Source organism: Notechis scutatus, chromosome 1 (genome assembly GCF_049901735.1).
Source record: "Notechis scutatus isolate UNSWTSFEM ecotype Mainland chromosome 1, rNotScu1.2, whole genome shotgun sequence".
Classification (NCBI taxonomy): Eukaryota; Metazoa; Chordata; class Lepidosauria; order Squamata; family Elapidae; genus Notechis; species Notechis scutatus.
In genome coordinates, this window is record NC_142009.1 from 195,544,725 (window position 1) to 195,572,576 (window position 27,852).

General features: G+C 38.9%; 1 protein-coding gene across 1 annotated transcript in view; it reads left to right on the plus strand.

The window, feature by feature from the left end:
* Nucleotides 1-7,014: 7,014 nt before the first annotated feature.
* FAP (fibroblast activation protein alpha) overlaps nt 7,015-27,852 on the plus strand; it is a gene marked incomplete at its 5' end in the record, with an annotated part of 62,615 nt that continues 41,777 nt past the window's right edge. The window contains 3 exons of the mRNA XM_026674532.2: nt 7,015-7,089; nt 10,766-10,850; nt 24,886-24,981. Of these exons, the coding sequence (XP_026530317.2) occupies nt 7,015-7,089; nt 10,766-10,850; nt 24,886-24,981 (256 nt within the window). The remainder of the gene's footprint in view (nt 7,090-10,765; nt 10,851-24,885; nt 24,982-27,852) is intronic.

Below are 27,852 nucleotides of genomic sequence, written 5' to 3' on the forward strand. Positions count from 1 at the left end.
AGTTAAACTCTCTTCAATAGGTAACATATGTTTGTTCTAGTTTCTGAGCATGTGATTGTGTTTAAGATAACATAGATTAATTATAGATCCATGTATTATTAGAGCTGTGTATGTTTACGTAACATTGCCACATGATTTTAATCAGAATTTTTGAGTATCTTACCCAGGAAGAAGTTGGCCACTGACGAATGGATTGTCTAGATTCATCATTTTTGTCTTTTGGGAATGATCTCATTACATGAAGTTGGGGTGGGGGGTGGGGGTCATTCCTCACAGGACTTTGTATACTTGAGCACCCCTGTCCTACAAGATGTGATAAAGTTCTCTCACTTCCTGCCTAGTGGGATGACAAACCTCCCTGAAATGAGCAAGAGTGTTGGACCAGTGACACCTTTGGAAAGAACCCCTGGTTAGTCATGGCAGCGATAACAACTTCAACAGTTCAAGCAAGGCAATTCTATTAAAGATGTTGAGGTTCCCCAGAAGTGACACACACACACCCCGACACACAAGAGTCCTTAATACCAAATCTGAAATTACCTCTATCAAATGAATAGAGTAGTGAGAAATCCTGTGTATTCCAAGTGCCTAATAGAAAATACATCGTAGATCAGCACTTGCCTGGAAAGAGAAGTTGAATTCCTACATAGTACGGCAACTGCTTCTCCATAATTCTGATTTGTTCTGCTCCCAAGCTAAGTATCTATGATAGAATATGGAGAGAGAATACATAAGCACACCAGCTCTCTGACCAGGCGTTAGTAATACATGACAAACCAGCCCTTTAATTCACCATCAAATTGTACGTGAGATAGATCTTATTATTAATTGACCTGGCATTCATCAATAACACCTCCAATTCAGAGGGTGATCCAGTCTATGTAACATAATCCATCCGGGCAAGAGAATAAGCAGAAGAGAGGCAGGCATATAATTCTTCTAATCCAGGGCCGGATGCATCACACTATGGCCATGGCCACGCCCGGTTTAGCAAAGAGGGGGAAAGTCCCTATACATCACGTGATGACACCATGACTGCGAGTTTGACACTCCTGTTCTAATCTGACATCTTCCTCTGCCAAGGCCATCCTTCTTTTTAATGGTCCCCGTTGGCATCTTCTGATGTTTCTCCATTATGCTACTGCAAGATGCTACAACTAAAAAATAAAAAGAGGTACAAAATACAATGTACTTTTGAAGAGGTTTCAACCCTCAACCTTCTTATTTGGCTTATTCCAGCTCCAGATAAAAAGAATTTTTAGTTGGGTGAGCTAGAAGCAAAACAGGCTTCTGATGACAATGATAATAACGCTGTAGCAACAGCTGCTGGTGTGGCAAAATTTCACCAACAATGAGGATATTAAAGGCTTGTGCTTTGTTTTCCATCTAATTGTTATTTGAAGTGGAACAACATATTTAAAAAATAATACAAGGAACAAGTGGGAAATACGTAGGGACTGGGGCTTTTTATATGTAATCATGTGTTACGGGAGGCTGAGAGATCATTAATCTTTCCCTCTTTCTACTATTGTGTCTGTGTGTAAAATAGTACATGAGCAAAACTCACCAGTTGAAAAACCTCCTTGCCAATAGAGGGAGATAGAACAAAGGAGGAATTTCTCATTTCTTGCTTTACTTAGTATAATGATGAAGGAAAGCCATCTATTTTATCAAGTGTCTGGAAGCAGACACTTGATATAACTGTTATTCAACAACAGGAGGTAAGAAAAACAGCATATAGATAACTGTTTATGTATGTGGAGCAGAATTCCAGTTTAGCAAGCCCTAGATAGTCAAATATTCAAAAAGGACTAATGTTTAGAGTTAGAAGTACAATTCTAATTCCCATCCCGTTCACTACCCTGAAGAGTGTCACTGCTACATTACCCCAGTTTCTAATTCATCTTGCACAAACAGTGAAGATTTTCTTTGCCCTAACTTTTTTAATGGGCTAAAACCAGCACAGCAGGAAAGCTGGTTCTTATTCTTGGCCCACCCACCTGCAGAAGAGTTTATGGGTAAGATTCAGTGGTGAAATTCCACATTTTTTTCCTATTGGTTCTGAGAGAGCGCTTCGCTCAACTACTCAACATTTCCACTACCGGTACACGAGAACCGGTCCGAATACCGCCTCTGGTAAGATTATTAGCCTAACGTGTTGTGTTTCAGCAGAATGGATTTACTGCTTCTAAAGACATTTCAGCCTGTGGACCTTCTCCCATCCCATCTTGGAGAATCCTAGCACGAGATCAATCCTGATAACCAATTGTATGCAGCAGTCTTTAATAAAGCTTTGCATGACCCATCCCTTTGTCAGAATTGAATGCAGTAATTACATTTTTGGAGGTGGTCCTTCCTACCTGTTGCAACCCCACTCTCCCTCTTTTTGCAGTAATAATGGGAAGGAGGGACAATTTATCCTAATAAGATGTTTTTCTAAGATTTTTTTCTTAAATTAATTGTTATGAGGGGAGACACTTTCTCCACTTGGTACATTGTGATCATACCTTAAAAGGCTGCTTCCTCACATGACTGTCACGGGAACTTTCACCCCCCCTAAAGTACATCTGTGAAAAGGAGGATTTCCAAGAAAATAGTAATAGATGAGATGAATAAATATCTTGTGTGATGTGATACTCAAAAACTTTTCCAATTCAGGAGGGGAAAAAACTTAAGACCATATGTAGGATAGATTTTTAGTCAGTGAACAATTTGTTCATGCTCAAGGGAATGTTTTCTTCTTTTAATATGTAGCTGCTTCCTATTAGAAATCTAAAATACTGCTCAGGAATACCACATAAGGTAGACGGCCTGCTACCCACAGCCATCAAACTGCCTAAAGATACCTTCTTTTAAATTTAACAGAGTTCCTATCCTATCTGGACTTTGGTTTGTTTTTTTTAAATGATTTTTGAATAAATTAAAAGAGAAGGGAAGATGAAGAGTTAGAGGGCCTCTTGGAAAGCAAGGTACAATCGTACATAATACTACCAACTGTAGGAGATGACCAGGTAGAACCCGAAGGCAGGGTCAAATGTATCATCAGTTTGGAATCCTTACATAACCACGAGAGACCTAAGTCCACCCCACCCCTCCCATGATTTTTATCTAGTGCCAATTTGACTTGACTGTTAGTATCAGACTGTTGTATATAGGTGATATGGAATAAACATTTAATGCTTTGAACTCAGTTCCTGTACTTGCTCCTGACACCAACTATTCTAAGAGCCTATAGTTCAGAAGGCTTTTTGACAATGCTTACCACACATGCTTACCCATACATGGTTGAGAAATGTTCTTGAGTCCGGTCCTGTTGCAGTTTTCTTCTTTTAGTAGACAATCAGGGACAGCTTTGTAATTTATCTAAGCTATTAGCATTAGTTAATTAACCAAATAGGTCATTTAAAATGAAAGTTATCTTGTGAACAGTACTGAGGCTAAGCCTCATAAAATTACGGCTTCTATATACATCGTGTGCATTCCTCCATCCAACAACTTTGGCAAAATCAAATCAAAACTTTATGGTAATTAAAAGCCAAGAAGAAAACCCAGTATACAAGCATAAGGATCATCTGACAATGCTGGTATTATTATTATTTTTAAAGGGAAAGATTAAATTTGGCATAAACGCCAATAACACCGGCAGTATAAAACCACACGTGTAATCATTTCAACCTCTCCTATTTTACAAGAACACAAATAACAAGTGACAGGAATTTTATGATACATGCCTTGTGGCAGGGCAGGAAAAAAAAGTATCGCAGCGTCTCTGTGAAGGCTCATTGGTATTCACTGTAACAGTAAGATGTCGTGACTCTCCCATCAAATGTGATTGCAGTTCTACAGAAACCGGATCACTGACCTAGACTGAACTACAGCTCCACATCCAGGAGGAATCGTGCTACAAGTTTTGTGGCCTAGTCCCTATTTAATATACATATCTGGAAAGAGGTCACCATATGTCATTTTATGTGTAAGGGCCTTCTCCTAGCTGAGTTGAAAATTTTTACTGAAAAGTGAGGTGATGCAGCTCAGATGGAATAGTTAAATTTATGGGTTTTTAAATTTATTTTCCATTTTTTTGAACTGCCTATCTACAATAGTTAATTGCTGCTATCCAAACTCCAGTTTCTACTCAAGCAAGGCTGGAATCTAAATTAAGAACAGTTCTAGCACCACTTTTGTGAAGGCCAAATATAGCTCTAAAAACCTGGACTATACCATCTCACATGGCCTGAACTTAAGCGAAAACAGCATTTTACTCAAGGCTGAGCAGAAAACAGTAGCAAAGGAAAGAATGTAAATCAACATCTCTTGGAAAGAAAACTTGCTTGGGTGGGTGGTTTTACTTTTAACAGGAGAGTGCAGAAGAGAAGTCAAGATCCAATCTGAAGTTAGGCAGCAAAGTCAGGTGTGTTAGCCAATCCAAAGCCAGAGCGTCACCAGCAAGATTCACCCACAGAACAGGAGATCAGAGAGTTATTTCCAACAGAAAAACATGGGTCAGCGCTGCCTCTTAAATTAAGTTGCAGCCAATTTTATCTAACCAAGAAAGTTATTCCCTTACTTGGCAAGGAGCCTCACTGAGTATCTTTGTTCTGTTGTCCACTCCAGGCGTCTCCAACCTTGGCCACCTTAAGACTTGTGGACTTCAACTCCCAGAATTCCTCAGCCAGCTGGCTGAGGAATTCTGGGAGTTGAAGTCCACAAGTCTTAAGGTGGCCAAGGTTGGAGACGCCTGGTCCACTCTACATGCTGAATCCAATCCCATCATCTGACAGGAATATCCAGCTGTTTTGATGGTGTCTGTAAAGTATTTGATCAGACTCAGAATGTCATGAGGCTGGCATTCTGCAGGCTGAATGGAGCAGCTTCTTCAGAGTTAAGTGTCTGAATCCTTGGCTAAGTCCCTGAAAGAGTTTGATGGTGGCAGACAAAAGATTTCCTTCATGTGACGGGATTGCAAAATGGTCGAGGTACTCCTTTGCCAAGTTGCACTAGTACCCCTCCCCCATTCACTTTGGCAAAGTATTTGAAAGATGTTAACTTGCTCAATTGTGCAGTTGTTGATAGACCAGTTAAGGGTTGTGAATCTTTTAGACAAGATCATTATCAAACATTTTTTTTATAATTGATCACCAATTATTGTCTTGGCAACATTGGGGCACTCGTTGCACTCTTTAAATCACCTTGTATTAGATAATAACAGGATTGTCTGCCATATAGTAAAAATGGCAGAAACCTATTTCCCAGCTGAGTGGCATGAATGTAGTTGGCTTCTAGTTGCTGGATAAGATAGTTAATATAGAGGTTACCTTTATTAATAAACAGTCTGATGATATGGAGTGCTAGCTGGAATATATGGTTAGCCTACTGCTTAACACTATCTCTTGTGCTAGTCAGGGGGATCTTGTGAGTGGCTTGGATTAACCCAGGATCTATGTCATGGGAGCAGTGGTAGGATTCAATTTTTTTTACTACCGATTCTGTGGGCGTGGCTTGGTGGGCGTGGCTTGGTGGGCGTGGCAGGGGAAGGATACTGCAAAATCCCCTCTCCTCCCCCACCCCACTAACCTGCTTTCCAGCTCTGTTCTCCTGTGCAGGGCAACAAAAGGAGACCCAGCCGATCAGCTGGGACTCAGGAGGCAGAGAATAGATGGAGGCAGAGCCAAATATCCAGAGGTGGTATTTGCTGGTTCTCCAAACTACTCAAAATTTCTGCTACTGGTTCTGGTCAGAACCTGCTGAATACCCCCTCTGCATGGGAGGCTTGACACTAAGAGCTGATCTCTTAGTGATCTCTGATCATGACAAGCTCAGCCAGCTCTAGTATTAGCCATTGTTCTCTTCTTGAGTCATGCATGACATTATCCTTTCCCTGCCCCAAATCCCTGCCTCCAGAAGGCAACCTCCGCCTATCTTTTCCTGCTACAGATCGAAAGTAATGCATTCCAACTTAAAGTTGATTGAACTAAACTTGCTGCTTGTCATGCTTCATATGGTGACAGGCCACTCCAGATGCTCTTATGCACTGTGGTAGCAAGACTCTCTCCCAGTTGCTTGTCTCTGCTCCCTACCACATATTATTATTACAGGTTCACCAAGAGAATGGTGAAAAGCTGGACTTTGTTCTTTTCCTGCTTTACCTATCAGACAGAGAAATCACAGCTTTTTTAAAAAAACAGAAGATCAGATAAAGTTGGCAAGGCTTCTTGTACTTTCTCTTCTAGCCCAAGTGATGGGGGAAAATAGTTAATTATTAGTTTTTTTTCTGTCTTTATCTCTTTTCCTTTCCTTGTCTTCTCCAGTCTTGGAAGGATAAGAAAGCAGAAGAATTCAGCAATGAGGGTTGTGGTAGATGTGATCCAAACAGAATATCAAGCCATTTCTGTGTCCAAAGCAAAGGAAGTGGTGGAAATCTGGAGATAATTTCTCAAGCTGGCTTCATTCCCGGTCAGTTTATGCAGAGAAGTGAAACCATTTAAGGCTGCAGTATAGAAAAGTTCTAGGATTGTCCCTTCAAGAATTGCATCCTCCATAATGGCCATGAATGTTTCCAAGCTGACTTCTGACCTCTTGTAGCAGACCAGGGAGACTAGGGAGTGCTCTTCCTTTGGAGCCATTGCCCCCATTTTCTTATCATTTAGAAAATGGCCCCCAAGGCACTGGTTCCATAGGAGAGAGGTTTTTCATGGACCGGAGGGAGCATGATTTCATGTGCCACCTGCATCCCTTGGATGGGTCTTTGCTTGTTTGTGTGGCCCAGTTTCTGGCATGCAACAGACCAACGTTGATCCACAGACCAGGGATTGGGGACCCCTGATTTAGAACATGCGTAAAAATCCATCTCTATCAATAGCAAGACAGCAAAAGTTCCTATTGAATATGCAGCTGGCACTGTGTTGCTACTTCTTTTTGAGCTTTGTGATCTCAGGTTCCATTTTATTTCATTTTAGGCTCTAACAACTGAGGGAAAAAAAGTATTGCGCTATCTCTACTCAGCAGTAAACTGGCCACTGTTGGATTTTGGGAAGCATCACCTGCCGCCTAGCGAAGAGGATAAAGAAGCAGAAAGCCAAGACAATGGAGGTGAGCATATCCATTACCATAAGCCAGAACCCAGATTATATATCATATTTAAGTTTGACTCTTGGTTGTTTATTTCTGTGAAGCCTGCAATGGGGCAGATTCAGGGAGGTCATTTTGCAAAATGGTAGGTGGAGCATTGCAATGCATAATTATTTGTTTATTTCAGTCTATGCACACAGTGAGCTCTGTGTATATGCTCTGGCATTGTTTTCAGTGATGTATAGCATCAACAGTTAAAGTAAACTCACCTTATCAAAATATCTTGAGGAGGGGATGAATTCTATAACCTATTGCAAATCCATGCAGTTGTTCAAGTCACAGGAACCACTAAAAATAGATTGCTCCAGATTCTCTTGTTCTCAGACTGAATTCCTTATGAAAGCCCTTTAACTCCAGTTTCCCAATGGCAGTGATGCAGCTAGGTTGGTTTTGACTATATTATCAATATTATGGGATGTATCTGTAATCAGGCTTATCCCCTCCTAAGTACAAAATATTTTAAAATAAGAAAAGGTTGTGCAACGTTACAGCCAGATTTCTGCAATAGTGTATTGCTTCATTGCTTGCTATTCTCTGAGTGACATCTTTGACTCTCCTTCTCTATTAGTGACAGGAACTGTATGGAAGAAAAATTGCCTGGGTTATTGCTCCTCATTTTGTTCAATGAATTGACTGCAACTTCTGTCATTTGCTGACAATTAAGGGATGGCATGCCTCATTTTAAATGAAGTATAAGCAATTTGTCTCCCTCCAGAAATTGCTGGACTCCAACTCTATCACTGTTAGGCTGCATGGCAAGTGGTAAGGGATGCTGGGAATTGTAGTCCAACAATCACAGGAGTACCACAGGATGTCTGTTTTATGCTGGACCATAACATAGTTTGTGTGCAGCTTAGTAGGATGGACTATGCTTTTCTTAATCAGTTGAAACTTTATTTAGTGATGCTATAGCGTATAGAAATAGAGACAAATAGAGAAATAGAAATATGCATTCAATATTTTTGAATACAAAATATTGTATTCAAAAATATTGAATACAATATTTTGAATTCAAAATAGAATGGAGATTTTGAATGAATCCTGTATTCGTTCAAAAAGGGAAATGAATACAATATATTTATTTCCCTTTTTCAAAAGGCACAATGCTCTTTATTGTATATTTTAAAGATATACAGCATGCTTATTTACTTTTTTTAAAAAGTACAGCGACAATACCCTTTATTTTTTTACCTTATTGCTTTTTAAGTCTTACTATAATCCTTTTATTTTCTTGAAAACAAATGTGTGTCTTTAAAAAAAAGAGGTATTTATGAATGAACAGATAATTGCTGAGGTGTACTATTATCGCTCGATATAATATTAATACATAATACCAGATTTAGTCTATTTTTATGAAAAAAGAAGCATGCCAAAATCTCCATTGTATTATTATAGATGCTAAAAAAAACCAAAAAAAAAACCCAGCCCTAAACATAGATACATTTTTAAATTTCTGATTTCTCCCTTCTTTGTACCTCAACTGATTTGCAATACTTGTTGGCAAAAGTTTTAGAAATCATACTCTGCATATTTGTATTTCCCTGGGTGCATAATACGTAATATCTGTGTGGACTATCTTTAACATTACGTAAGAAAATGACCCCTAATGACCTCGGGGCCTAGTTCCACATAAGTGCTCAGATAGTTCCCAGCTGATAGACTGGCTGGGAATTCTTGGAGTTTTCATTCCAAGGTATCTGATATACACCATATTGGGCAAGATTCTTACTTGAAAGAATAATTGGAAAAGAATAACTCTTGTGAAAGAGGAGGTGGCTCAAATTCTCTCTGTATGCTGGGTGTATCTATTTTATTCACATTTCAATAATGTCATCAGGCCCTCTTAGGAAATTGAAATATTGCCATTAAAATTGATTCTAAGAGGAACCAGCAGTGTAATCTTAAACATCTTTGTTTAAAAGTAGATATTACTGAGTTCCTCTGGATTTGTTCCCAGATATATGCAAATGGATTGCAGCCTAAATGAAATTTGACATCAACAAAACTGAATATTATATTTAGGGTCTGTGCAAGAAGGGATTACATTACTGTAGCCCTTTATATCCTAGGATTTAACTTGAATTTCCTCTCATTCCCTTCACCCTTAATATATTAAATGAGAGTTTCTTCTTATTTGTGTGCTCATTCATCATGGTTTCCAGAAATTATGATCATTATATCTTATCTTCAAGTGCAGAAAATACGACTTCAGCAACAGAGTGATCAACGCCTGGAACTCACTACCTGACTCTGTTGTTACATCCTCAAACAAATCCCCAAAACTTTAACCTTAAACTGTCTACCGTGGACCTCACCCCATTCCTAAGAGGTCTGTAAGGGGGCATGCATAAGTGCACCAGCGTGCCTACCGTCCCTGTCCTACTGTTCCCACTTATCCATTTATCCGTACTTGTTTATTGTGTGTATACTTAAATATGTTTGTTGTGTGTTCATACTTATACTTATTTTCTCATACATGCTTGACAAACAAAATGAATAAATAAATAAAATAAAAATAAATAAGAATGAAATAAGATTCCTTTGATTAAATACATGCCTTCTGTCTGATATATAACACACCTCTGTGTGCCTTCCCCAATATATAGTGGTGAGCTAAAAAGTTTTGGACAAAAAACTGGAATCGTGATGTTTTGGAACAAATTGGTAAAACCGTTATTCTCTAATACACTCTTTATTATAAATGCCAGCAGTTATCCTGGAATCACAGCAAAAGAGATAGATAGATAGATAGATAGATAGATAGATAGATAGATAGATAGATAGATAGATAGATAGATAGATAGATAGGCAGGCAGGCAGGCAGGCAGGCAGGCAGGCAGGCAGGCAGGCAGGCAGGCAGGCAGATAGTTTTTCTTATCAGCTACCTGATCCTTTTTTCCTGGGGAAGCCAGTGATCCTCTTCCAAATCCCAGGTTTTTATATACAGACACCGAGACGTATTTGCTATTATTTTTATACATCAGTCAACACATAAAATGGATTTTCTTTGTCACTGTACTATGAATGGATCTTAATTTAAATCTTATCTTCCATATTTCCAAAACATGCTGTAAGTAGTACATGCTAAATTTGCTGCTAAGTCATAAAATTCTGTAAATCTTTGTGTAAGCAGATTTGAGTAATGACACAGACCCTTTGCAGCCACCCACAGTTCATTGCGGGGTTTAGAACGCCCTTAAAAATCTGTTTCCAATTGTATGGAAAAAACCTTTGAAATTTGGCATGGCTTATTAAAACACATTTAAAAAAAAAACTGAGTCTCATATCTGGCCAGCAGCTGCAGCTGCTTTTCAAACTGCTTTGGGAGAGTTAGTGACCAACACTGAGAACAGCAAGAAGCCCTAGGACGTTTTAAGACAACAAGAAGCATGAAGGTCTGTAAAACAAAAAGAAAACTTGAGTGTTGGAGTCTGGGCAATTTAAATTGTGTCTGGTGCTCCACTGTGGAGAAACACTTGATGCGTAAGCATGCTCAAGCAAGGAAAGAACAGTTGAAAGCAAACTTCAAGATTTCTGTAGTTGGCAGGACTTAACTAAAATTGTTGCAGAGATGCCGTAAAACATAGGAGGAAGGGAATGAACAATATGAAAATCTGGGCTCGTTTCTTTCCCACAGGTTCAGCTGAAAATCCTAGTTGGAGTGATCTCCTGCCTTTTGCTCTCCTTGTTACTTCTGTGCATTGTGTTAATTCCTGCAAAAGGTATGTTAACTTTGGAGGGGAGGGGAGGGGAGGGGTGGGGTAAGGAGAGAAAACATTTCCTTCATTTTACATCACTGGAAGTATTTGCAGAGAATTTTCCTTTTTTAAAAAATAAATAAATGGAATTTAGGATGTGTGCATGATAACCTATTTTACCAACACCCTAATTTGGACAGCATTTCGGCACACACAACAACCTCATTCCCCGCCCCTCCCTTTAAGCTGCAGAACTGTATTTAGTGATATTTGTGCAGACGTTTGTAACTCTGCAGAATTGTAACTCTGATAAAATTTAGAAATACCGGACAGACATGTCTGCATCCAAGTAAAAAAGAAATGTTTGGAGCAATCAATGCATAGGATCTTTTCAAATGATACACTTACCTGCATTCACTTTGCAGTGCATGGAAGCCAAGGTCTTTCAGTCAAGTTGCAAACTCTATGCTAAACAACCTTGTTTCATACATTGCTTTCTGCTGGGCACAGTAGATCTGTTAGATAGCTAATCCTCGACTTACAACCACAACGGAGCATCAGATTTCTGTCACTAAGTGGTTAAGTGAGTTTTGCCCTACTTTACCCCCTTCCACAGTTGTTAAATGTTAAGTTGAATCATCGCAGTTGTTAAGTTAGTAACGGGGTTCTCAAGGGAACATGGCTGTCCCTTTAACTTTGCAGAAGATTTCAAAAGGTGGCCTCGGGATACTAAAACCATCATAAATATGAACCTGTTGCCAAGCATCTGAGTTTTGATCACATGACCATGGGGATACTTGCAACAGTCGTTAAGCATGAAAAATGGTCATAGGTCATTTTTTTCAGTGCCGTTGTAACTTCGAATGGTCACTAAACAAAGGATTGCAAATTGAGAGCTACCTGTAATATGGAAGTTCTAGAGTGTTAATATGGCTCACCTTTCTTACCCACCATTTTACTTCACATACACCTCAGATTGCCTTCCTCATACAGATTTGAGCCAAATGATTGGGTACCTGGGATCATCCCTCTTTTTAAACAGTTTATTTCTTCCATGAAGACTTGAGAGCCTTAAAAATGGAAGATAAAACAACTTACTAAGGAAGAGTGCATGTACATACCCAACCATATACAGCTGCATTTTTCATTAGCCTACTATTTAAAATTATGCTATATTGTTATAAGCAGTATACAGTCTGTAGTAGGGGGAAAATCCCTCTTCTGGTAGTTAATATAGAGACCTTAAACCTCCTCAGCTATCTTGGTGTCTGCTTGAGCAAAATTAATGTTGTCTGAGGAGAAGCATTAAGATGGTCAAAGGCCTGGAGACTAAAACATAGGAAGAACAATTGCAGGAACTGGGTATGGCTAGTCTAGTGAAGAAAAGGACCAGGGGAGACATGATAGCAGTCTTCCAGTATTTGAGGGGCTGCTACAGAGAGGAAGGGGTCAAGCTATTTTCCAAAACACCTGAAGGTCAGACAAGGAATAATGGATGGAAACTGAACAAGGAGAGATTCAACCTGGAAGTAAGGAGACATTTTCTGACAGTGAGAGCAAGCAACCAATGGAACAGCTTGCCTTCAGAAGTTGTGAGAGCTTCATCCCTGGAAGCTTATTCAAGAAGAGACTGGACGGCCATCTGTCAGAAATGGTGTAGGGTCTCCTGTTTGGGCAGGGGGATGGGACAAGATGACCTACAAGGTCTCTTCCAACTCTGTAAATCTGTAAATCTGTAAGTGCTACTTTGAACAGTTCTATCAGACTCCGCTTAATCTTTTCTTGTAGCCAAGAGGCTAAATGGGTGAAACCCTTAAGTGATGATTCTGGAATCTGGAACTTTTGGCAGGCATGCAAAGCCTATCTGCCAACTCACTACATATTTCATTGCTGAAACTGAGCTAAGAAGTATTTAAGTGTTAACAATTGTGCACACGGTCTCTTTCTGTTAATTGCAGACAGTTGTAAAATACTAATATTTCAATCCTGTAGTAGCTAGAACCAAAAATGACTGAATGTCATCAATGGTTTTAAGGACGTGAATCTTTTTTTAGTCTCATTGTTTCATCCTGGAACTCATGATACGAGCAGACAAAGGTAACACCTGAGCATGTTGAAAATACTTTTTTTTTACAGCTTCTTCTTTCATTTATACAAAATGTGGAAGTAGAGCAGATGACCAAATCAAGAGGTTTTGATTTAGCTTTTTCCTTTAGTTGTGCTGGGCCAATTATTTCCACTGACATAGTGACAGGAAATTCAGGAGTTTGTCATTTCCGTACATCTGCAGAGCACCAATTCGGAGAAGGCTGTTCTAACTGAAATTTACAAAAATGTAAGCCAATATGAAGCATTTCTTAGACAAGCTGACAAATAAAACTGAGTGATAGTAAACAGATCTAGTTTCAAGATTCAGGCCTGGTCCATAGTACTATGGCAATACTAGAGGTTGCTGCCAAAATCTTCACAATTTCTTTGCTGTGTTACAATACAGTTTATTTTCAACATAGAACATATTGTAAACATGCAATTTATGTGACACCTATCTGACATAAGAGTTAACTAAATGGATACCAGAAATACATCATTCACCTTTTGCCTACAGTGGACTTAGGTTACAATAATTTCAAGTAATGAGCACAATCCTTATTTGAATAGATATTTCATAGAACTGCTGAAAACTGCATAGACAAGTCATGCAACCTTGATTAAAGGTTATTACAAAACATGCAATTAACAGATGTTTTAGGTTTAAAGATGTTATACGAACATGTAATTAATGAGGGAATTTCTTTGTATGGAGCGTGTACAGCTAGTAAAGAACTGATAACAAATCCATTGTATGCAATGGAAATGACTTTAAAAAAACCACAAGTGTGCTAGATAAGCTTTTATTTCTAATTTTTTGAAGTCATTGGACTTCTGATGGGGGAAGTAGCTTTTTAAAAACCTTCATCTTCTACATTTCCTGCCAGCTCATTATTTGAACATAGAATAACAGAATTGGAAGGAACCTTGAAGGTCTTCTGGTTGAAATCCCTGCTCAAGACCAAATGGCTGTTGAATCTTCTTAAACGCCTCCAGTGTTGGAGCACCCACAACTTCTGAAGGCAAGCCATTCCACTGGTTAATTGGATATGTCTAGTCTAGTGAAAAGAAGGACTAAGTTAGGAAATTCCTCCTTAGTTCTAGGTTGCTTCTCTCCTTGATTAGTTTCCATACATTGTTTCTTGTCTTGCCTTCTGGTGCTTTGGAAAATAGGTTGATCCCCTCTTCTTTGTGGCAGCCCTTCATATATTGAAACACTGCTATCATGTCTCCCCTGGTCCTTTTCACTAGACTTGACATACACAATTCCTGCAATTGTTCTTCATATGTTTTAGCTCCCATAATCATCTTTGTTGCTCTTCTCTGTACTCTTTTTAAAGTCTCAACATCTTTTTTATATTGTGGTAAACAAAACTGGATAGAGTATTCCAAGTGTGGTTTTCCCAAGGCTTTATAAAACAGTACTAATACTTCACATGATCTTGATTATGTCCCTCTATTAGTGTCAGCTAAAATTGTATTGGCTTTTTTTGGCTGCTATAGCACACTGTCGGCTCATATTTAAGTGACTGTCCACTTCAGACTCCAAGATCCCTTTCACAGTTACTACTATTGGGCTATTTTAGACCTGTACATTTGGTTTTTCTTGCCTAAATGTAAAACCATACTTTTCTCTAAATTGAATTTCATTTTGTTAGATAGGGCCTGTTTTCAAGTCTGTTGGGATCCATTTATCTTCTGGAGTGTTGGCTATTTCTGCCAGTTTAGTGTCACCTGCAAGTTTGATGAGTTCTCCTTCTATTCCTTCATCTAGATCATTTAGGAAGATATTGAAGAGTATTGGACCTAAAATGGAAACTTGGGGTATCCCACTGCTTATGTCCCTCCATGTGGATTTAGTTCCATTAAGGACTACATGTTGAGTATGGTTTGTCAGCCAGTTACAAATCCATCTGGTGTTGGTGCTGTCTGTCCCACATATTTCTAGCTTACCAAGAAGTACATTGTGTGCACTTTGTCAAATGCTTTACTGAAATTCAAGTATGCTATGTCCACAGCATTTCACTGATCCACTAATTTAGTCACTTTGTCAAAGAATGAAATAAGATTTGTTTGGCATGATGTGTTTTTAGTTATAACTTTGCTTGCTTCTAGGTGTTTGCAGATTTGTTGATTGATTATCTTTTATAGGATCTTTCCAGGCATTGATGCCAGCCTGATTGGTCTGTAATTTCCTGGATCTGTTTCCCCCCTCTTTTTAAAATAGGGACCACATCAGCTCTTTTCCAGTCCTCAGGTAGTTAGTTCCCTGGTGCTCCAAGAACTTTGAAAGTTATGGTTCAATGGTTCCAAAATCACATCTGCCAGAATCTTCAGAATTCTGGAATGTAATCTGTCAGGACCTCTGATTTAAATCCATCTAGAAAAGACAGGTGTACTCTTATCTTTTTCTTGCTTATTTAATTTTCATTCTTAGTTTTTCTTTTACAGTTTTGTATTTGGTAAGTTGAGCTGTGGTTTTTTGGGGGGATGAAGAGAGATGCAAAAAAATGAATTAAGTAGTTCCGTTTTCTCTCTAGTGCCTATTATTTCCTTGGCATCTTCTCCCATTAGCAGACTGATTGTTTCCTTGACTTTTTCCTTGCTTTTTATGTGTTGAAAGAAACTTTTTAAAAATTATTTTTGACGTTTGTTGCAAATCTACTTTGTTCTGAGTCTTAGCTTTCCTAACTTCATTTTTGCAGGTTTGGGCTATTTGTTGGTATTCTGCCTTAGTTATGTGTTCCTCTTTCCATTTTTTGTGAGTATCTGTTTTCTTTTTTTTTTTTTTGAACAAATTTTATTAATTTTTAAAGACATACAAAACATGAAACATAAGAACATAAAACCTCTTTTCTGAAAGTTATTTGTAAATTTTAACAAAACAAATAAAACATTTTATGCACCATTGGCACATCTCCTTATAAACACATACATATCCTTTCCACTTTCTCATTATTTCTCCCTTTACTTTTATCTAACTTGCTTTATTCTCTTCTATCTTTTATTCTCAATTGTCCTCTTCTAACATTCCTCCAAGGTTTTATTAGCTCAATCAAACATAAACACACAAAAACACAAAACATAAAAACATAAAAAACATCTTTTCTGAAAGTTGCTTAGTCCCGGGTTACAACTCTTCGTACAGACACAAATTCAAATTCATATTCATTTTGTATACCATTCCATATCTTATTACCATTTTCAATTTTCTATATAGCTTCTCATCTCTTTTAAGTTTTCTTAGTTTTATTTTATTTATCTCATCTCAATTCAAATCATAATATTTATTATTCTTTGTCTGTTCTGTTTTATCCATTTATCTTTCTTCTTTAAACAAAACTTCTCCTGTGCACTAATTGGAGTATGACGCCTTTGTCTCTTTCCCCTACATTTATAATACTTAATATAAAATACATAACTTACATTGGGATTCTGTTTGGTACATTCTAAAATTATACAATATTATCAATGCCAATACAAATCTATTCATTAATATTAATATTTATTTATATCTTAAACATTTAACACATTACTTTTCAATTAAATATCATACTTTTATGGGAACACCAATTTTCCATAGTTATTTCCCCCCCACATCACATATTTTAAATCATTATTTAATTAGAATGTTCCCCCTTCTCCTATTTCAAATCTCTCATTTCACAAAAAATTTCACTGGGATAACACAATCTAATCATTAATATTAATATTCTTAAACATTTTACCCATTTCAATTAAATATCATGCCTTTATGGGAACACTCATGCTTTCCATAGTTATTCCCCCCCCATCACATAATTTATATCATTGTTTCGTTAAAATGTTCCCCCTTCTCCTACTACAATTCTCCCATTTATTTACTAAACATTTTTATCAGATTTTAAATTACTAAACGTTTCCAATTTTCTAGGATTATTTCTAAGTACAAATATAAAAATACAATCTTATGTACCTTTCCAGAATCCCTTTTTCAATAAAGTTTACCCATTATCTCTAAAAGACTTTTGTTTCTTTGCATCTTGCTCCCCACCATTGAGGCTTCTCGTTCTCCCTTGCTTATTTTTCTCCTTGCCCTCTTTACCCCCGTGTCTCTCCACCTCCCTTTTGTTCTGCTTTCCTCCTTTCTGTTGTTTTCTAACATAGTATCCACTTTTCACCTTATTCTTCTCTTTTTTGTTTTGTTTTTCCAAATCTTAAAGTCCCCTTTTCCTTTTTCTCTTTCTCCTTTTCTTCCCCAACTAAAGTCACTTGTTCATCAAAAATGGCTTCTTCTTTATCCCAGTCATCCTGTTGCGTAGTCAGCTTTTCATAAGTACAAACCGCCATTTCTAAAAATTGAAAAAGAGTGCCAAGAGAATCCTTGCCTTCTTGCTCTTCCTTTTTATATTTTTGGTATTCAAGTTTCAATCCATCCACAAGTGATGCCATTATAGAGAGAAAAGGTTTTTCCAAACAACCACCCAAGTGCTTTTAATCAAAAATAGTTCAGAAGCTCCAAAATCACCAAGCAATCCAAATAAGCTGTTTCTTTTAAGTACTTTCTCCTTCTTCACTTTCTCTTTCTGGGGTTAATGTTTAGTCACAAAGTTTCATTTAAAATATATCTTTTAGGAGTCTTATTGATGTTTAATAACTCTTTAAAATTCTAAGCAATCTTCTCCTTATTTTCAAATTCTGCTCCAATTTTTTTTCCTCTCCCTTCCCACTCACAGCAAAAAGGTTTTTTGTTTTTTGTTTTTAAAAAATGTTCAGAAATCCTTATCCCTTCAGCATTTAATTACCTCCAATGCAGGTTTTCCGATTTCTCTTATAGTTCCATCCGCTGTCACATTGGGAAGGAGAGTGAAAAGAAAGAAAAGAAAAAAACTTTCCCTTTTAGAGTTCCATTCGCCGCTTGTAACTCTCTCTGGAAACAATTTATCTTTGGCAGCTTTCAAATTCCAGGGTACTTTCTCTTACTTTGTCCCGGTCAAAAACCACTTTCACAGCTCTTCCGACTTTCTTCCTCCTGCACAATCTTGTCCAGCTGCAGGTTTCTTCGTGGCGGCCATTACTGACCGCCGCTCCTCCGCCTTGGGAAAAGGGGGTTTTGCCGGCTGGGGAGGGGGTCTGTGACACCCCCAAACCCCTATCCAGATCCCCCCTGTCTTCAGCTGCCTCTACGGGCAGCTATATCCCCAAATCCAAGCGGATCGGGGAACCTTGGCAGCGAGCGCAGCAGTGATCGCATGTATCGCGAATCCCTGCCGCTGCCGAAGCCTTGCAAACCGGAAGTCCGTGAGTATCTGTTTTCTTGTTCAGTTTGTCAGGGAGTTCTTTGTGTGGCCATGCTGGTTTCTGATTTCTTGTTTTTCTTTTCAGTGGTATTGAACTGGACTGGGCTTTTATAATCATATTTTTCAGAGTTTCCCAAGCTTTTTGAGTTGTTTTCTCCTTTAAGATTTTAATCCATGGGATCTTTCCCAAGCTAGCTCTTTTTCTTTATTAAAATCAGCTCTTTTAAGGTTTAAGACACTGGTTTGATTACGTTCTATATGTCTTATATTGACAAGCATCTATATCAGGGGTAGTCAACCTTTTTATACCTACCGCCCACTTTTATATCTCTGTTAGTAGTAAAATTTTCTGACTGCCCACTGGTTCCACAGTAATGGTGATTTATAAAGTAGGGGACAAAACCCCTACCGCCCACCATGAAAGCTGGAACACCCACTAGTGGGCGGTAGGGACCAGATTGACTACCACTGCTCTATATAATGCTTGTGTCTGCATTATATTGAATTCTAATATGACATGATCACTCTCCTCCAAAGTTCCTGCAATCCCCTCTATCATTTCTTCTCTATTAGTAAGAATTAGGTCCAGTATAGCTGTCCCTCTAGTTCCCTCCTCTCTACCTTTTGGATGACAAAGTTGTCAGCTAGGTTGGTCAGGAACTTGTTTGATTTCCCACTTGATGCAGAGTTTGTCTCCCAGTTGATGTCAGGGTAGTTAAAGTTCCCCATTACTACTGTGGTGTGTCTCCTACATACATTTGTTAACTGCTTAGCAAAATTTTCATTTATTTCTTTTGCTTGGTTGAGTGACCCATAGTATACACCTAGGACAATCTCATTCTTTTTCCCTTTTATGAATTTTTCCCATATGAATTTTAGGAGGCTTTTATCCTTGGTTTTGTGCATCTCTGTAGAAAGAAAATGGTCACTTACTTATAATGTAACTCCACCTCCTCTTCTGCGGGTTAGATCTGTTTGTTTTGAATAGTTTGTATCTGTCTATCAATACATTCGAGTCATGGGTTTCATCCCACCAAGTTTCGGCAATGGCAACTATATCATACCTGCCCTCGTGTAGTAGTACTTCAAATTCACAATGTTTGTTCCCTAAACTTTGAGTATTATTCTATAGGCATCTGAGTCCTTTATGGCTGACTTTAGGTATGATTTCCTATATCTCCTACCTTTGCATCTGAATTTTTCTTCCTTCCCTTCACTCCCTATCTCCTGATTTGATTTGGTGTGTAGAGGTTTTTTTGCTTGGAATTAGGTCCTAATATTCCTAAAGATTGGTCACCTTCACCGCTTTATTTTAGTTTAAAGCCTTTCTGATAAGGTGAGCCATCCATTTTCCAAATATATACTTCCCAATTCTTATAAGGTGCAGCCCAACAGTTTTGATATGATAGTGTACTTATATTCCCTTTTTGTATTTATTTGTCTTGACAGTTTTCTTCTGCATTAGTGTTGGTGATGAGCTGTGTCAACAGTGAAAGTGACATGTTTATTCTATAGTAACTAATAGTTAGTTATTTCAGGAGGAAGAATCCAAAGCATTACCATTTACAAAACATAGATATGCTTCACACACCTGTTACAATAAAGATGTTTTCATGTTGCAAAGGGCAACAGTCATCAAACCAGAAAGGTGTGAAGGAGCTAATAGTTAAAAAGTGATTGAAGAGAGTAGAGGGGCTATAGAAGTTAAGATCTATATTAAGTGGAATTATGGATATCTTCTTCTCTTCAGCTTATGTTATATTTGGGAAGAAGCCCTAATTTAATTCCAAAAGAGAATAATATATATTCAGAGTAAAAAATAATAAAACAAGCACAGTAACAAATGCCCCCAGAGTGTGGGGGCACAAAGTCAAAATACTGGCTGCAGCCACACAATAGAAGCTTACCCTTTTTACAGTCATCACACACATGCAATGCATGTTAAAAGGGGGGCAGCAGAGGTGGTATTCAGCAGGTTCTGACCAGTTCTGGAGAACTGGTAGCAGAAATTTTGAGTTGTTAGTAGAAGCGGCAAATACCACCTCTGACTGGAGATTTTACAGTATCTTTCCCCTGCCACACCCACCAAGCCACGCCCACAGAACCAGTAGTAAAAAAAAATTGAATCCCACCACTGGGGGGCAGGGTTTTGATTGTGTAATCATGGCTGCCATCTTGGCTTTTTTAAAAAAACCTTATCCCTCCTGGAATATCCTGATCTATAATAGTTGTTGGCAGTTTCAATTGCTTCATGATATATAAAGGCAGGATATTAATTAAGGAGCTCATGAGCTTTGCCACTGCACGTTTTAGATTTGCAGCATATGGCAGTACAAATTCAAGTGGAATTTGCCCATGATCAATACCTCTTACATTTGAATTGTACTTTTTCAGGAAGAAATGAGAGCAGGAGAAGAAACCTAGGGAGGAAAGCTGGGGAGAGGGGAAATCACCTGTTCATTCCACTTTGCCTCTGATCTAGAGGGTGTCAGGATTCCTACCGATGCCCTAATTAAATCATGAGCCTCAGGCCAAGCTTCAAAAGAAATCCAGTTATTTATTAGGAGCTTCATGTCGGCACGGACCAAGTGAAGCCAACTCTGACCTCACTTAATTCATGCCTTGGCTCTGACCCTGTTTCCCCCTCCCCCCAAGGTATGTCATCAGTCACATTCCCCAATGAAGCAATTTCGCGGTGAAGAGTAATAAATAAAGAAATGTAGTAGAATATATTATAGCATTAAGTAGAAAGTTACTCTATAGGTATTTCTTATCTTGCTGTTGTAGAAAAGGTTTCCTTAACCTTTCCCTTGTAAAACAATTATAACACTTGCCCGCAATCAGTTACATCCCTCTCCTATTAAGACACATGATTGTGTCAGAAATGCTTCACGAGTTGACAGAGGGAGTGTTAGTGCACAGCCATGAGTTGACATATGCTTTCCTTGCATGGAATAATCACAAGAAGAAGCTACAGATTCTTCTTTCCTCATTGCATCTTGGGTAGACTTAAAGAACCTCCGGTTGAGGTGGGTTCCTGCCTCTAAGGCTACTTAGCATGAATGGAGGTGATGGTGCTTCCTAACCCGATAGCATTGGCAATTTGTTTTCCATGTTTCTTCTAAGATGTGCCAATACACTGCATATCCTTCTTATATAGTAAGGGAGATGCAGGTAACAGTAAGTTGGTGCAGTATAGTCTCTTGATCGAGAAAAACTATACAACAGCTTGAGCATGCTTAGGATAAGTCGGTACCAATATGTTCAAAGTGACTTTGATTGTACTTCCCATTAAGCAAGGAAAGCTTTGTAGGGCAGCTAGGACTGGTAATAAAAAGTATTATGCGAAAACTTTGAATAAAAAAGACATAATTGGCACCTGGAGGATAGAGCTGATGGATTCAACTGGTGTTGACCATGGCATATGGAGGATTGTTTTGGAATGGAAGTACACTAAATAGCATTACAGCCCTTTCTAAGCGGTTTGTAGAGTCAACATATTGTCCCCCAACAATCTGGGTCTTCATTTGTACCGACCTTGGAAGGATGGAAGGCTGAGTCAACCCTGAGCCTGGTGAAATTCGAACTGCCAAATTGCAGGCAGCCGCCAGTCAGCAGAAGTAGCCTGCAGTACTGCACTCTGACCACTGTGCCACTCAGAAGTTAGTTTACGCTTTGTTTCAAGAACTGAATCCTTTTCAAAAGAAACAAAATTAGCTATGCATAATAATGTGCTTCTACCACCTTTTTATATAGAAGTGAAAATCAGATTTGCTAGGAGAAACATAAAAGTAAGTTAAAGGTCATGAAAATGGGAAATTGAAGAAGTGTGTGTGTAAAATAAGAAAAAGCACTGTCAAGAATAAATTGGTGATGCATGAATAAATATGAATAAATTCAGGAGCGCTTTGAACAAAAGGAATAAGTTGAGGTGCTTGGTCATACAGTATATATTTTTCTTTGAATACATTTGAGGTGATTGGTCATATTTGATTTGTTGTTGTATTTGTCTTTGTTTCAGTACATTTGTTTTATAATGTGATCATTCAGATCTGTTTTTTTTAATATTAAAACAAATTTGTTTTAAAATTATAACACAAAATTATTCATATTTTTAAAAAAATTGATCAAATTATAAAAACAAATACATGGGGGAAGAATGAACGGATTGAGAGGAAGAGGAAAACAGGAAGTCATGGTTGAGAGGTGATTACGTGTAAAAAAACAAACGACAATGTGTGAAACCTTGTATGGAGGTGAGGGAAATCACTGAGAGTTTGCAAGGATAGAAAAGATTGGAGAAATGCAGATTATGAAATGTATTGGGGTAAATGTATTGGTATAAATTATATTTCCCATTCTTTTTCTTATACCATGCCTTTAATTTCTTTGGCTGGCTATTTCTCCTACATAAATATTGCTTACTGAAAAGGAATAGCACGATGGATGTGTCTGTGTATACGTGTGCAGTTGCACCATTTATATACGGTACTGTTGCATCAAATTGTACACAGTCCCTTTATGTTTTGTCTTCCGAACCACTGGTTGGTTTGTTTGTGTGTGTGTGTGTGTGTGTGTGAACATGATGAATTCCCTAAGCTATCTGAATCATCTGTCACATGAGGGGCAAGAAACAGAAATTTCCACAAATAAGCATAAAATAGGAATGTATGCAATAAATTATACAGAGCTTAAGGATAATAACATGTATTAGCAAGTGACCCTGTGATTATAAAAGAAAAACTGATCACATGACTACTGAAAGAGAATGTGAGTCTAATTTATGACTGTTTTCCTTCCAGAGCTCCTAGTGAAATGGCTGATGTATCAAATTACGTGATTTATTATAGGAAATTGTAAAAATTTCAGAATCTGTTTCCTAGAATCTATTTCTTAATAGGCAGTTGCTTAGTCTTTTTGGTGAATTACTGCTTTGCGTATTTAGTCTGGTTAATTTCAAGTTACAGGCATCTTTCTGAAACTAGGTTAGAGGGTCGCTGCCCAATGTTTGTCCTCCACTCCCGCCCCCCAACCCTCACAAGAGTTTGCTTCTTGATGAAAATGACTCATGGTTTTTGCAAAACAGTGAAAATGAGGAACCCCAAAGCATAGCTATATACCAACATGGAATCAGTTAAATACAACAATGTGCAGCGTGTGACTTTGATTGAGTACACCAAGGCCGATCATGGCAAAATTACAAAAATTGCAAGTACTGGATTTCTGTCTATTCAAGTTCCACAAAGGAAAACAAAAATGGAATTCCATTTGTCTTTCTAATACTCCCACATGCCAAAACAATGTCGTGGTTTTCCCATAATATCTTGAACGCCTAGAATCTATTGAATGCTGATGTTAACACATATGTGAGTCTCAGAGTACCTTTGCTGATCTCCACAACATGCATTCTCCACTATTTGAAATGCACGAGCCAAAGTTTCATCTTGCTAGTGGCATGCCTATTGTAAAAGTTTCATACTATTAGCCTTGAGACATTGCCATTCACGTGCTAAAAAAATGATCTTTCCCAAATGTTGGAAATGCATTTTCTAACATTAAGTACTCAACGTTACTCAATTTACAGAAATAGCATTCCAAAAATATGTTAAACTCTGCCTGACTGCAAACATCTCTGGGTGGTGTATCCTTTAAAAACAAGAAAACAATAAAATGTAAGAAACAGATCGTGGACATCCAGAACAGAAAATTATACATACTGTATCAAGAAGGGCAGGGGTGGGATTCAAATTTTTAACAACCGGTTCTGTGGGCGTGGCTTAGGTGGTGGTCATGGCTTGGTGGTCATGTTATTGGCTGGGCGTGGCCAACTCAATATCACTCACATCGAGGCATGCATCTCCTCGCCTGGCCTTTCATGACTGTGGGGATGCTGCAACAGTTGTAAGTGTGAAAAATGGTCATAAGTCACTTTTTTCAGTGCCATTGTAACTTTGAATGGTCACTCCACACAAGCAAAGTACCAGCAAAGGAGGGGGAAAAAACTCCAGACACATTCCTGAGACAGGAAGTCTAGTCCTGCCAAGAATGTAATAAGGGTTAACGGAGAGGCAGTTTCTGTAAGCAACACCAGAATGTTTCCTTCCTGCCTTCCTTACAGGATTAGGCCAGTAATTTCTTCTAACGACCGGTTCTCCGAACTGCTTAGAATGTTAACAACCGGTTCTAGCGAATAGATGCGAACTGGTAGAATCCCACCCCTGAAGAAGGGGCTCAGCACCACTCTGCCCCAAGGCCTGGGTGACCAGTCAACTTTCCAGAGATTTTTGAAGCTAAATCCAAGTGGATCTCTGGAAGAATGCTATTGTATTAGAAAGGTATAACAACAAATGATTCATGTTTCCATTCATGGTTCTGATAAATGACAACATTTAAGTAAGGCAAGCTGGATCACAGCACACATATTCTGTCCAATCTTACTGGCCAAAACCAACCAATGATAAGTGGCCCTCAAGTAACCAGGCTTATTTTTCAAATGAGTTGAGGATGGGACATCTTGCATCATTTCAATCTGACATGCTTTTCCTGTTTGATTTCTTTCTAACTATAACCAACATGAACCTGAAATTGCCACCTATTCAAAAGAAAAAAATGAAAACTATAGCATTCTAGGTGTGATTTCTCTATATTGTGGGAACTGTTGTTAATCTGTCATCTCTGTCTTGTTTCTGAAGATAAACACAAACGAAATAATCCCAGACCACTTACGCTGGATGAGTATTTGGATGGAGATTTTAATTACAAAACCTTTTCTCCATACTGGGTTTCAGGTACGTGAAATTAATCTGGAATTATGGGATAATATGGGGAAGTGATGGAACATGGAATGCTTTTTTAATCTGCTAAATTTCAGGGTTTTATATATAGATATATTTATTTATTTATGGGATTGTTTGGGTTTCAATTGTGGTTTCTTACCCTCAGCATTGCAAAGACAGTGCAGGGACAGGGTCAGAGGTGGTATTCAGCAGTTCTAGAAAACTGGTAGTGGAAATTTTGAGTAGTTCGGAGAACTGGCAAATACCACCTCTGACTGGCCCCTCCCCCCATCTATTCTCTGCCTCCCAAGTCCCAGCTGATTGGCTGGGTCTTCTTTTGTTGCCCTGCACAGGAGAACAGAGCTGGAAAGCAGGTTAGTGCGGTGGGGAGGAAATGGGGATTTTGCAGTATCTTTCCCCTGGAGTGAGGTGAGAACGGGGATTTTTGCGGTATCCTTCCCCTACCACGCCCACCAAGCCACACCCACCAAGCCACGCCATGCCCACCAAGCCATGCCCACAGAACTGGTACTAAAACTTTTTTAACCCCACCACTGGACAGGGTGCATGGTATCTCAAACAATTGACTAAATCAATAAGCCTATTTAAAACGTGCAGAGAATTGGAAGACTTGAGATCATCAGCAGTCATATTAAGAATCACTGAGGATCCAAGATCTGTAAGGTTTGCTTCCAAAGTAATTGTAGATAAAACCATTGCAGCATATGTGTATTAAACCCCGAAGTTCTTTGTGACAAATAGTTCACAGGTGATAGGAAGCTGATGGTGATGATGATGTTGCTTCCCTAGATAATCATGATTCTTGTACGAACGTATACAGCTAAGAAGTGTTACAAGTGCCCCAAACTGCAAAATCTGCCATTCCCTGGAGTATTTTATTTGAAACCACAGAGTTTCTAGACTTGGTCAGAACCTAAATAATTAGTCTAAAAACTAAATTTCATACTCTCTGGGGCTTTTAAAGCGATAAACAACATCATTTGCATGATTTATTGTATTATTATTATTATTATTTTGGTGCAGGCGAATTGGCTGATACTAAGGAATTATTTTTTTCCTCGCTTATTTTTATGAAGCAGTTACATTATAGAAGACAAAAATAGAGATGATGTGTCAGTTTATGTTCTATTTTATTTTTGTGAATGCATGAGCTTTGGTTTTAAGCATTTGGAACATATTTTGATGGACTTGCAATTTAGATGAATATTCAGTTTTTATTTTTAAAATCCCAATATAAAATGTATACACTGGTTTCATGTTTATATGTACTTTTGTGTAGAATATGTGTGTGTGTGTGTGTGTATTTTGTGTATGTGTATATATGTACAGGTGAAACTTAAAAAATTAGAATATCGTGCAAAAGTTCATTTATTTCAGTAATGCAACTTAAAAGGTGAAACTAATATATGAGATAGACTCATTACATGCAAAGCAAGATAGTTCAAGCTGTGATTTGGCATAATTGTGATGATTATGGCTTACAGCTCGTGAAAATCCCAAATCCACAATCTCAGAAAATTAGAATATTACATGCAATCAATAAAACAAGGATTGTACATAGAACAATATCGGACCTCTGAAAAGTATAAGCATGCATATGTACTCAGTACTTGCTTTGGGCTCCTTTTGCAGCAATTACTGCCTCAATGGGGCATGGCATGGAAGCTATCAGCCTGTGGCACTGCTGAGGTGTTATGGAAGACCAGGATGCTTCAATAGCGGCCTTCAGCTCTTCTGCATTGTTCGGTCTCATGTCTCTCATCTTTCTCTTGGCAATGCTCCATAGATTCTCTATGGCAGGGTCCCCAACCACCGGGCCCTGGACCGGTACAGTCCGTGGAACATTTTCTACCGGGCCGCCGGTTTGCTGGCGCCGCCATCTTGTTTTGATGAGAAAGTGCTTCCAGTGAGCTTTTCCGGTTGGAAAGCGGCGTTTGGGTGCTGAAGGAATCCTCGCGCCTTAGTTTCATCAAAGGGGGAGCGGCTTCAAACAAAACTAAGGCACGAGGATTCTTTCAGCACCCAAGGCAAAGGCGAGCCGGCGACCGTCCCGAAGCCATCCCGAAGTCCATCGACAAAGGTACAAAGGAGGAGTTGAAGGTAGCGGGGGACGGCTGGCTGGTCGGTCGCTCGGCTCGCCTTGCCATGCGTGCTGATGCCGGTACCGGGCGCGGATCATTTTGTGATGCTGGTACTGGGCCGTGGCACAAAAAAGGTTGGGGGCCACTGCTCTATGGGGTTCAGGTCAGGCAAGTTCGCTGGCCAATCAAGCACAGTAACCCCACGGTCATTGAAACAGGTTTTGGTGCTTTTGGCAGTGTGGGCAGGTGCCAAGTCCTGCTGGAAAATGAAGTCAGCATCCCATAAAGCTCGTCTGCGGAAGGAAGCATGAAGTGCTCCAAAATCTTCTGGTAGACGGCTGTGTTGACCTTGGACTTAATGAAGCACAGTGGACCAACACCAGCAGATGACATGGCTCCCCAAATCAACACAGACTGTGGAAACTTCACACTGGACTTCAAGCATCTTGCAGTGTGTGCCTCTCCATTCTTCCTCCAGACTCTGGGTCCTTGGTTTCCAAATGAGATGCAAAAGTTGGTCTCATCAGAAAAGAGGACTTTGGACCATTGAGCAACAGACCAGTTCTGTTTTTCTTTAGCCCAGGTAAGACACTTCTGACGTTGTTTGTTGTTCAGGAGTGGCTTGACAAGAGGAATACGACATTTGAAGCCCATGTCCAGGATCCATCTGTGTGTGGTGGCTCTTGATGCACTGACTCCAGCCTCAGTCCACTCCTTGTGAAAGTCCCCAACACTTTTGAATGGCCTTTTCCTGACAATCCTTTCCAGGCTGCGGTCATCC